This window comes from Setaria italica, chromosome II (genome assembly GCF_000263155.2).
Source record: "Setaria italica strain Yugu1 chromosome II, Setaria_italica_v2.0, whole genome shotgun sequence".
Classification (NCBI taxonomy): Eukaryota; Viridiplantae; Streptophyta; class Magnoliopsida; order Poales; family Poaceae; genus Setaria; species Setaria italica.
In genome coordinates this window covers 43,297,843-43,309,574 of record NC_028451.1, presented here as the reverse complement: position 1 = coordinate 43,309,574, position 11,732 = coordinate 43,297,843, and the positions used below count along the sequence as shown (strand labels likewise).

Genomic DNA, 11,732 nt, shown 5'->3' with positions numbered 1-11,732 from the left:
GGGCTTGCGAGCCATCTTGGGCCCGAAGCCCGTGCAACGCTCGGGTGGGCTAATGTAAGCAACGCTGAGTCCAGTGAGGGGACATCATCGAACAATACAAACCCTAACTACTATTCCCTGTCTTCCTCCTCCGTCCGAGGCGTCGCCGCCATTCTCTCTGCTGTGCGTGACGCTAGCGAACCTTCTACCTATCCAGGACCGTGACATGACGCTACATAAATGGGGTATTTAAAATTATGTAGCGGAAGACATAGTGTATTTAAAAATATGCTAGTAAGCTGATGGTATTCGTAAGACATGCAAAATTGTGTGAAGGAAGTCATGGGTGTTGCAGTGTGTTTCTTTCATGGGTTTTGGTGGGTTTTTTTATGTGGTTAGTAATATTCATACACCTAAAATTTTGTAACAAAAGGTATGTGTTTGTAGTGTTTTTCTGTGTACGCGGTCCGCAGTCGACGATATTCGTATGACATCTAAAATTGTGTAACGAAAGATATAGCTGGTATTTAAGAATGTGCCGGTAGTGTTTTTGTGTACCGCGATATTCATGATATACCTAAAATGTGTGACAAGAAAGACATAACTGGTATTTAAGAATCTGCTAGTAATTCTTATATGTACCTAGTTCGTGATAGTAGTGGGCAGAATTAATATGATATCTAAAACTATATGACCAAGAGATATGAGTGGTATTTAAGAATATGCAAGCAACCCTTATGTGTACCTAGTGTATGAAAAGTATTAGATATACTATCGTATCTATCAACCATTGCTATGCATCATTTAGTAACTGAACCGGGAAATATGTGCCATGGAGTAACTGATCTGGGAAAATTATCATTTAGCAACTGAAATTAGCAACTGAAGAGACATCATGTCTTTTAATAAATTAGTAATAACCGACTCGATCCAGATGTAAAAGTAGCAAAAGTGATCTTTCGCATTGAAACATATCCATTTAGAATAGATGCGTTCAAGTGTTCTTCACTAAATGGAGAACTCAAAAACAATGGTCAACCTACATATACTCGTTTTCTTTTAGAAGATGAAATTTACTTATGTTCATGCTTTGGTACTCTAGCTGAGCATGCATGGAGCGCGAGGTTCGGGTCCCTTCTTGTCAGTTTTCTCGAGTATATTTTTCCATAATTGCATCACATGGTTTGCGCGGTTAAATAATACAAATAATCTATATAATTCATATAAATAAAACAATCTCCTCTAGTCCCGCTAGGCCTTTAATTAGCAGGCTCGTTTAACCACTTTCCACATAAACGATCTGAATTACTGTGGTCGTAAAGTAAAATCTAATAGATTATTCTACCAGTAGCAACTAGCAACTACTAGCTAGTAGTCGCGTCAAATGACCACAACGGGGTAGATTAGTTAGGCCAGCCTCAGCGGACAATTTCATTGTACAGTTATTAAGACTTAAAACTTGATAACTGTATTGAGTGTCATGGAGATAAAACTCCTCTTTCTTCTGATAAAATTTACCCTTGCCAAGTCAGCAATTTTGCTGATGTAGCATCAATTTTGCTGATGTAGCATCAAATTTAACGTCATGAAACCCCTGCTGCAGAATTGGCTTACCGGCATGGCGCATGCATGAGTGCATCCACGCGATCAAGCTAGAATATCCGTAGCAAAATTAATCGCCGCAGGCAAAGCTAATCGATTAATTAATTAATAACATATTACACTAGATTATATTATATTATTAGGGGAGTTCGTGCGTGCAACCAACTCCCGCTCCCGTCAGCTGATGCGCGCGTCCATTATTCTTTACCGAAAGAAATGCTAGCTTGTTTACTTGTCACCATCAGATATGCCAAAAGGAATCATGAAATAAAGCTGAGTAGACGTAGCTGTTAAATGGGAGTGAAGAAAAAAAGAAAGAGGAAGAAACGAAATCGATAAACAAGAGGAGAGTGCCGTGCCTGTGCGCGGATCGGTGCATGCATGGCCCGCAAAAGACGCATGCATGCGTGTGCGCGAGAGGAGAGCCACTGGATGCTCGGTGGCCGGAGTCTCTGTTGCCATCTCTATTGCAAGTGGCTTGGCTCTGCTGCCTGACAGGAATTGGTTTCCTTTTTCTTTTCTTTCCTTCTCTTTTTTTGAGAAATTCTTTTCTTTTCTTTTTATTTTTGTTGTTCTGGAATCTGGGGCAGCCAGGGCGGAGGCTCGACCGCTCAACAGCTCAAGCACCAGCTGCATGCTACCAGTGTGCCACCGACTTGTGACTACTGTATCTCCACAATTTATTGAGCAGACAAATACGAAAAACCTTTTCATATTGCACCCATGCGGCCATGCCGCGGACGGCGACAGAGCTTTACTAGGGCCAAATACTCGCACACAGTCACATTTAAAAAAGTATCGGTATTCAATCTAATTTGTTAAATAATTGGTTTGAAAACTGGTCGGGGAGGTTGCATGATTCATGTCCGTCGGGCGTCGGCCCCTCTGATCTTGGATAAGCTTCGCCACACAGTGCCTGCGGAATCGGATCCAACACACATGATCTAATTTAATTCTAGTCTATCTTCTGATTTACACGACTATTCAATTTCAATCAGTAGCACGCGTACAACCTGCCGTGCGTGCCAACCCCTTTTATACATGCAAAAGAGAAATAATGAAAATTGTTCCAGATGTAATGTCACGGTGGCCTTCTCCGCAGCATGCAACGGTAACGTACAAATAAAAGAGGCCACGTTTGGGTGTGCATGATAGAACAGAAACTGATGGGTCGACCAGCTGGACAAGCAATCGATGGGGCTCGATCGCATCGGCATCCATCGAGTAGCCGGCCGGCCACCTATCATCATCGGTCGCGGTCCCGGTCTCAGTCCCAGAGCAGAGGATCAGTGGCACAGGAAGAGACAGGGGAGCCCTTGCTCATGGCTCATGCATGGTGCATGCATGTCACGCACCCTCCCCCCCGCTTTTAAAACGAGGCATGCATGCATGCATGCATGTGCCACCTGCCATGTGCTAGCTTAGCTAGCTCGTACCGTGCATGCAAAGCTTGCAATGCATTATGCATAGTCTATTTATGCGTGCCAACTACTACGAGCGCTCGCCATGCATGCCGCTCCCCGCCAACGAGCACAAGCAAAAGCCGCCCCGATATCCGGTTTATTTCTTGCGTGCGGGCGGCGATGTGCGCGTCGAAAAATACTTTCTGCGACGAACTATGTTTTCTTTAGATAAAGGAAACCGGCCTCAACACTTAAATGTGTGTGCAATCAATCCGTTTTCTTGTCCTGTTAAGAGCTTCGGTTAATTCTCTCTGTTCCCTTTGGGACTGAACGTCTGAACCTGACATTAATTAGCATGATGAGCCGGCCAGTTCTAGTACTGAAGTCTGCCGACAGAATCACAATCAGAACCGAACCATCCGAAGAACCCATGCCTCCGCTCTCATCCGTTGCTTGCGGCCGGGCGACTCGCGCCCAGGGAAAAGATTATTCTCATCCCAGCCTCGCAGGGGGCACGCAAACGCAAACGCGGGTACGCGACAATAATGCCGCCCCCGCATGCACGTTGCCGCAACGCAAGGCCACCACACCCACTGCGTCAATCAAGGGTAGGGTTGGGGGGCCTTTTCTTTCTTTACGACCGAGATCAGGCCCCCGCGTCCGGCATCCCACCCCGCTGACCCGCGTGATGCCAAACCCTCTCCTCCCATCTGTTCCCGTATGCGAAAAGCCACGTTCGCCATGGCGCTGCGACCTGGCACGGCAAATCCTCCGCGTGCCTCTCACTGACCCTCTCACGTGCCCGCTGCTGCAGTGCAGAAAAGCTCGAGCAGCAGCAGCAGCCTCGCCTTCCCGGAAGAGTGTGAAAGCCAAGTCTCTTCTTTGACAAGGCTCACTCTCAAAGTGCATTTGCATTGAGGCCCGTCTCGGACCTTGTAATTTTCACGGTGGATTTAACACCAGCTTTGCAGGAAACAGAAAAGAATGTGCTGGCCTTGGTGTGGTAGCATCCAGAACTGGTATTGCAAGCTTCCCATTTCTCAAAGTAACGGTAAAGCAGTAACTGTGGCAACAAAGAATCTCGACGGACAGACATCTCGCTCCTTGGGTCATCCATTGGCTCTTGCAATATTGTGGTGTGAGAGTATTTACATGTATGTAACAAACGATTACAGACAGAGAAAATGACGGGGCTAATGAAGTGGAAATCACTATATGGTGAACAAGAACACGAAGAACCGTGTCATCTCGATCGCGGGGAGAAGATGGTGGCCAGCCCCCGGTCCACAGTCAGCTGGATGGGCGGGCCGTACGCCATCAGGTGCTCCGGCTCACCGCCGCCGCGGGACCCGTCTCCCCGCGCGATCACCTCCCCGTCCGAGTCGATGATGCCGCCCTTGTTGCTGCTGCCCACCCGCAGGCCCGGCTCGATCTGGATCGCCTTAACCTTGAAGTACTCCACGTACGGCGAGTTCACGTACGCGCCGTCCTTCATCTGGAACATGAGCCCAAGCACGTCCCACCGCGGGCAGTCCCTGATTATAGCTGCGTCCAGGTACCCATCCGCAAACTGCCAAAGGCGATAAACAAGAATCAATAGCTGGATGGAGCAAAGGGAAACCCGAAGGAAAATTTCTAACTCGATCATCAGTTCATGACCCCTCAACGTAAGGATGAGCAAATCAAAATGGAGAGAGATTGACCTCTGCTTTTGGTGCTGCCATTGCATCTTCACTGGCGAAAGGAACGTTGCCGAGCCAAACCGAAACGAATGGACCGCTCAGCGATCTCCATTCGAGATCAGCTCCTTCGATCGATGGGCCCGGATAACCACTCGTTTCACCATTTCTGTCATCTGCTTTGTCTTCTTGGCTACCAGTGCTAACCCCGTTCTGTTTACAGCTGGTAGCAGTTTGCTCCACGGGCTCACCGACTTCTTCGTATCCTGGTGCGGGAACGAAGAGGACACGCCCATTGTACCGTCGCAGGTTCATCACGCGGAGAAGGAACTGAAATGAAGTTTTATTGCACATGGCAGAGCACACTGTGAGCTTTTACAAATCCAAAAGATCCTGCCAAAGACAACTACCTTCTAAAGCTGGAAGCCTGGAACTTCAGACTAAGTGGTGAAGTAAGAGATGCATCTGTCAGTATGCCATCAGAATAGTGCAACTCTAGCCAGTAAGGGCATCTAATTTTGGAAGCACCTCTATGTGCCATGCACTGATGTGGGGATGAAAGTAGTCCATTACGAAAAAAAAAGAGAGGAGGGCGTTACAAGTTACATATGGATGCAAACAAAATTAAGCGCTTAATATAAGCTTTTAGGGTAGAAGGCATACATAAAATTCAAGGCGAGCGCTTCCCATCCACCTGTACTTCTCTGATTCAATATCAACATCAGCTACCAGACCTGCAGTTCATTGATTATTTTCAGGCTTGAATTAATATTTTAATATTTTATTTTTATTGCTAAAGGCGAGAAAGTGACAGTAATATCTGAGGAGGTGAGCTGTGTTATCAACTGCGGTTTGGAGAGAGTTAAAATCAAGCTAAAACATACCCCATGTAAGCATCAGGACACTAAAGAACCTTGTCTTTCCCTGCACAACAGAAGTAACATCAAGTGCACGTTTGTGGCCTGTGTAAAAGAAAGGAGCTGCATCAGCAATGTCCAAACACATCAAAGGGGGAGGAGATTCTGAAGATAGATGGCGTGGCTTCTCAGATGAAAACTCAAAAAAATTGAGGACAAAAAGACTGACCTCTGATTATGGCAAACACGGCATTTGGTATGGAGAATGGTTCGCCAGCAGCATGCAATAGAGATTGTGCCATTCCATTTCCGGTACCTGTTGCACATGTAGTGTGTGAAAAGTGTGCTCAGAGAACTAATGATAATAAAGTGCCAAATGCTACAATCTGAACCAAAAACAATCTTGAAAAGGTTACAAGCTACAAGAAATCTTTATCAAACTTTTTTTTTGTAATGATTGCAGATGGAAATGAACCTATGACACAGTACTGGTTACTAATGTGCATCATTACGTCAATGTGACAAGGGAGCTGTTATGAAACTTACCTGCTGGGATGATCCCAAGTGGCACTTTAATTGCTGTTTCCCAGTCCTCCCTTTGCAGGAAACCATTAACAACCTAAACACAAAATAAAATAACAATAAGCAACAGTGCCAAAATACGACAAGGAGGCAAATAGAATCAACAATGCTCAAAGCATCTGAAAACATACGATTTTTCAGAGTGTAAAAATTTGCATATAATTTATTTTGCTAACCTCTACCATAACACCATCTCCACTGACACAAATGATCCCATCATATTTCCTAATATCCAGTGAATGTGCAATCTCTTGAGCATGAAGGCGATGCTTGGTTTCTATACATGGTTCACAATTTGAAATTAGATGGCATCACAATTATCATTCTAAAAATATGATAAATAAACATAGACCACAAACCTTGCATCGTATAAAGAATGCCAGCAGCTTCAAGGAGAGGTCGGACTTCATTCTGGAAAATACTCCGACCACTTCTCTTTCCACCATAAGGGTTCACTATAATGAACAGTCTCTTTGGACGGCCTGAAGGAGGAATAGTTAAGAGCTTAAGAGTTTATTAATATGCAGAACTAGTGTTCGAATTGCTTTGTTAATCTACAACGCTTTTCCGTCGGAGTGTAGAGAAACATTAACTAATACTCCCTCCGTTCCAAAATGTAGGTCATTTTGGATTTTCTAGATGCATAGATTTTGCTATGCACCTAACTATAGGGTTATGTTTAGATGCATAGCAAAATCTATATACCTAGAAAATCCAAAACGACCTATATTTTGAAACGGAGGGAGTACCAACTAGAAATATGAAACACTTGGATCAACACTATCAAATCATAAAAAACTGACCAGAAAAAGAGTCAGCTCAGATATTTTTCGTAGATAGCAAACGCAACACTCAAGGCTTACGTTAAATGGCAACAGTGACACTGAGAGGAACATTTGACCAATTCTGACAAAAGAAAGATTGATCTACAAGGGAGGTACACATAACATTAGTACTAAAACGGTATCACCGCTGCATTGCACAACATGAACAGGCATCAGATTCAGACTGTAAGCTCGGGATATAATAACAGTATCATCTTTGCATTCCAAGCTTTGTGCACCATCAGCAACATGCACATTTGATCCCAACCATGGAAATTGAACAGACCAGAGTATCAGACACAGAAGAAGAATCCATGGACAAGTTCAAAGTTCAAACTCTTTGGGGTTCATTGGCACGCTGCATACTACCGCTACATTTGTGCATTTGACGCTTTGACCAGAGCATGCCCACAAGAAGAGTCACCAACTGCACACTGCACGCATACCAAGAAAGATTTGGAGCCAGGGCTGTGTACGCCTACGACCATTACAATCTGAACGATTTAATTCAACCTATAATTGATTAATCGAATCAAAACGACTGGATATGCTCTGCTGGTATTGTGTGTTCGGTAGTGCTGGCTGCAGCAGCTGCATACAGCAATCGAACAGCCGCTACAGCACCTGTGTTGACAAAGGAGGCTGCAGCACCTGCTCGCTAGGCTGCTACGGCAGCTGCTTGTGCCAGCAGCCGAACGACTGGCTGCCAGCCGCAGCTGCAGCTGCAGCCACAGCGGCTGATAAGCATATTTTTTCCCCCTCCCAGCTATACAATCGAGTCAACGAATTCCAGAAGTCCGCGACGCAACAACCGCGACGACCGCCGACCCGATCAAGAGCCAAGCCGGCCCCCAACACTCCAACCACGCGATTGAATTAAAAAAAAATCAACCGTGAGCAACTCGATCGCGCCACTATCACGAGTCAAACGCTACCCGCAAGGTGCAGGGGAATCGAAATTATCGAATTGCAACTAGGAGAGTAGCAGAGGGTGCTGAATTACCGAGCGAGGCGAGGCGATCCCTGATGGCGTGCCCCCAACGCGCCGCGGCGTCCTCGCTTTCCATCTCCAGCACCACCTCCCCTCCTCCTCCCCCTTTGCCCCCGCCGCCGCAGGCCACCGCGGAGGGCCGCTCCCCGTCTCCGCCGCCGCTCGCGGCAAAGGTTGCGACCCTGAGCTTCCTCCCCTCGACCCGGCACCCAAGCACCTCCGACTCCAGCTCAAGCCGCCGCTCCTGCCCCTCTCCGCCGCCGCCGCCGGCGGCGGCTGGGCGCCAGGCCAGCTCGCCGCCCGAGAGCGTGGCCTCCGCCGCAGCGCCGTTGATCCGTGCGGGCTCCGTCAGGGCCTCGGCCTGGGGCTGGGGATCGGCCATGGGATGATGAGGCGGGGCGGAGGCAGGAGCTTGTAGCTTGCTGGGAAGTATCGATGGGGGTTGCAAGCGAAGCGAAGCGAAAGGCCGCGGAGGTTTGGGAGTTTGGGAGGGGAGGAAGAGGGTGACGTGGTGGGGCGGTTAATATATTGGCGTTGGCGCCTTTCGGGCGGTGGGGTCCGCATGTATGTGTATGTGTGTATGTGGCGGGTATGGTGTGTTGTATTTGTAGGTATGTTTTGTGTGTAATTTTATCTCGAATTTTAATGACCTTTTTGTAAAGAAGTCCGGGTACTTTGGGGGTATTGGTGGGAGGAGCCCGGAGCCCCACTTGACGGCCATTCTCGTCGCTCTGGATCACTATAAGCTTCTAGATGCACAGGTAGGATGCTACGTGGAATTCTTTTGACGGGCCTTGGTAGGTGAAGTGGTGAGTCTCTTTTGTAATTCTTTCCACTTTTTGAAGAAAAAAAAAGGTGAAGATTGCCTAATTTGGCTTGACACAGGACAAATGACGTTCAATTTCTCAGCATCATCTCAGCTTCACGCGAGTCAATGATATATGATCACTAAGGTAGACAGAGTACTCCCTATAGGCATGCTACTTACCCAACCGAACGTTTAAACTAGACAGCGCATAAGCATATAAGCAAGCAACAAAATGTGTACAACCAGACAGTGCGAACTCAACTTATAAACCGGCTGAAAAGCTGAAACGGCTGATTTGTTGTGAAACGAAAACACTGTTTGGTGGTTGATAAGCCGGCTGAATAAGCTGAAGCGAACAGACCATCAGTTATCATGTGACTTAGGGGGTGTTTGGGAGATAGGGGTCTAACTCTAACCCCTGTCACATCGGATGGTTGACACTAATTACGAGTATTAAATATAGGCTAATTACAAAACTAATTGCACAACCTCTAGGCTAAATCGCGAGACGAATCTATTAAGCTTAATTAGTACATGATTTGACAATGTGGTTCTACAGTAACCATTCGCTAATGATGGATTAATTAGGTTTAATGGATTCGTCTCGCAATTTAGCCTAAGGGTTCTGCTATTAGTTTTGTAATTAGCTCATATTTAGTTCTCCTAATTAGCATTCGAACATCTAATGTGATAGGATTAAATTCTAGCCCCTGGTATCCAAACGCCCCTTAGCCGTATCCTTGTGCGACCCATTCGTATATGCATTGTCGTTGTCGTTCGTTGTGGCCTGTGTTTAAACAACTGGATTTATCTCTCAGCTAGTGAGCTACGGTGCAGAGATCAGCCGGGCGCAGATTCTTGGACGTTTGGACCTCTTTGCATAACGGCTTTGAAAAGGCGCCGAGCCGTGGGGCCCACTGCCATGCTGACCAAAAGTCGCCGTACGAAGAATTATCAAACGCCAAAGGTAGATCTACGGCTAACCTGTGTAATCACACGAGCAGCAATTATAATAGTCGCACCAAGTAGTTGTGTGTTGTATGGATGGGTGGCCGACCGCAGGTGGTTTAAATTGGTGAACTGCACACCAGTCCCCTGCAAGTTTTGACTGTTTGGGGAATCTCATCGATGACCATATCGGAACCTTTTAGAAGTACAAGCCTGGGAATTTCACGTAATTAAACAACGGTGCAAATCGTTGTGGGGTCTGATTCTTTATACCCATTGGAAATGTCTTTCAGATGCAGATGCGAAGAAGAAGAAGAAGAAACTGACAAAACCGAAACAAGATGGATGGCGGCTCTCGTCAATTGAAAGGACTTGCAAGCGAGCGAATTAACGGAGAACCGAGGCCCTGAAGCTGCTGGTTGTCTTTTTTTTAAAAGAAGCTGTTGGTTGTCGAGTGAGGAAAATTACTCTACTGTCACCGTCACCGGTCACCGAAGAATCAGGTCCCGTTTGATTCTTCGTGAGCTCTGAAATTCCTGTCACATGTAGATACTAATTAGGAGTATTAAATATAGAGTAATTATAAAAGTAATTGCACAGATGGAAGTTAATTTGTGAGATGAATCTATTAAGTCTAATTAGTCCATGATTTGATAATGTGGTGCTACAATAAACATGTGCTAATGATGGATTAGTTAAGCTTATTAATAGATTTATCTCGGGAATTAGCCTCCATCTGTGTAATTAATTTTATAATTAACTCATATTTAGTCCTCCTAATTAGTCTCCGAATATTCGATGTGACATGAATTTTAGTTCGGACTGAAGATCCGAAACATCCCTCAATCATTTGGTGAGTCGCTATCATCCATAGGAACGCGGTGATCTCCACCACAAATAGCTTTCCCGACGCAAACGAAACCGTCGACGTCCGGGTCGGGTACGAGTAAGATAGGGGAAAGAAGAAACCCAGCTTCACAAGCTCGCTACGAGCAGCACGACAACGAGACGGTGCGTCCCGGATACGCCGACCGATACGCGATCCCTGATGTGATAACGCATTGCTGAGCAAACCATGGAAGAGCGTTTGCACCACGAATCCTTTCGGCTAACTTGTCTCTGTTCCTTGTGAGCTACGAGGCTATCTGCGATACATATGCGCTGAAAAGTACACGAGATGAGGAGCTAATTATAAACCCGTACTCCTTCCGTTCCAAATTGTTCCGTTCCAAGTCATTCCAACATTCTTGGAAAATCAAAAAAATCTTAAATTTGACCAAATTTGTACAATAAAGTACTAACATTTATAATACAAATTAGTACTATTAGATTTTTCATTAAATATATTTTTATAGTATATTTATTCGGTGCCATAAATCTTTATAATTCTCTCTATAATTTTGGTCAAACATAAAATTAGTTTGACTCTCCAAGAAAGTTGGAATGATCTACAATTTGAAACGAAGGGAATAGAATGTATAATCTGTGTATGCGCCAGTGAGGTATCAGGTTGTATTATTCTAAAAAGAGTATCTGGTTGTATATATGCACAAGATTGTCGTATTGTATATAGTACAGCTTCCAAATTGTAGGTCGTGTTGACTTTTCTAGGTTTATAGATATTATTGTGCACCTAGACATACTCTATATCTAGATGTATAATAATATCTATGAAACTAAAAAAAGCTAAAATGACCTGCAATTTAAAACGGAGTGGATTATGTGAACGAGAAACCAATCGCCTTACAAACGATTGACTTCTGCACCCCTGATAAGTGATAACCCTTCTGTTACTAAAATGCTGGCATAATAAAAGAATTAAGCTGGTCAGAACAGCTGACTTCGAGCCCTGATGGAGATTTTTTTTATAACGAGCCCTGAGGGAGAATTGGAGAGCCTGTACGGATATGCTGTGTGCCTTGATACTTCACTGTTACGTAAGAAAGTGGATCGCAAGGGGTTGGGATGAACACCCCTGGCCCTGGTTCCATTTTCTCTATCAACTAACAAGTTTGCCAACCAACAAAGCCCATCAGAACAACAGTACAGTACATACAGA

The 11,732-nt window shown here is 45.3% G+C and overlaps 1 protein-coding gene across 1 annotated transcript; it reads right to left on the bottom strand.

Annotated features, from left to right (window-relative positions):
* Positions 1-4,048: 4,048 nt before the first annotated feature.
* On the bottom strand, positions 4,049-8,417 carry LOC101754408 (sphingosine kinase 1). The gene is made up of 9 exons (XM_004957969.2): positions 7,930-8,417; positions 6,462-6,584; positions 6,279-6,379; positions 6,067-6,139; positions 5,750-5,836; positions 5,548-5,625; positions 5,327-5,397; positions 4,688-4,993; positions 4,049-4,554 (listed from the first exon to the last, which is right to left on the bottom strand). The coding sequence occupies exons 1-9, from the start codon at positions 8,297-8,299 to the stop codon at positions 4,228-4,230; spliced, it is 1,536 nt and encodes a 511-aa protein (XP_004958026.1). The 5' UTR covers positions 8,300-8,417; the 3' UTR covers positions 4,049-4,227.
* Between the last annotated feature and the right edge of the window lie 3,315 nt (positions 8,418-11,732).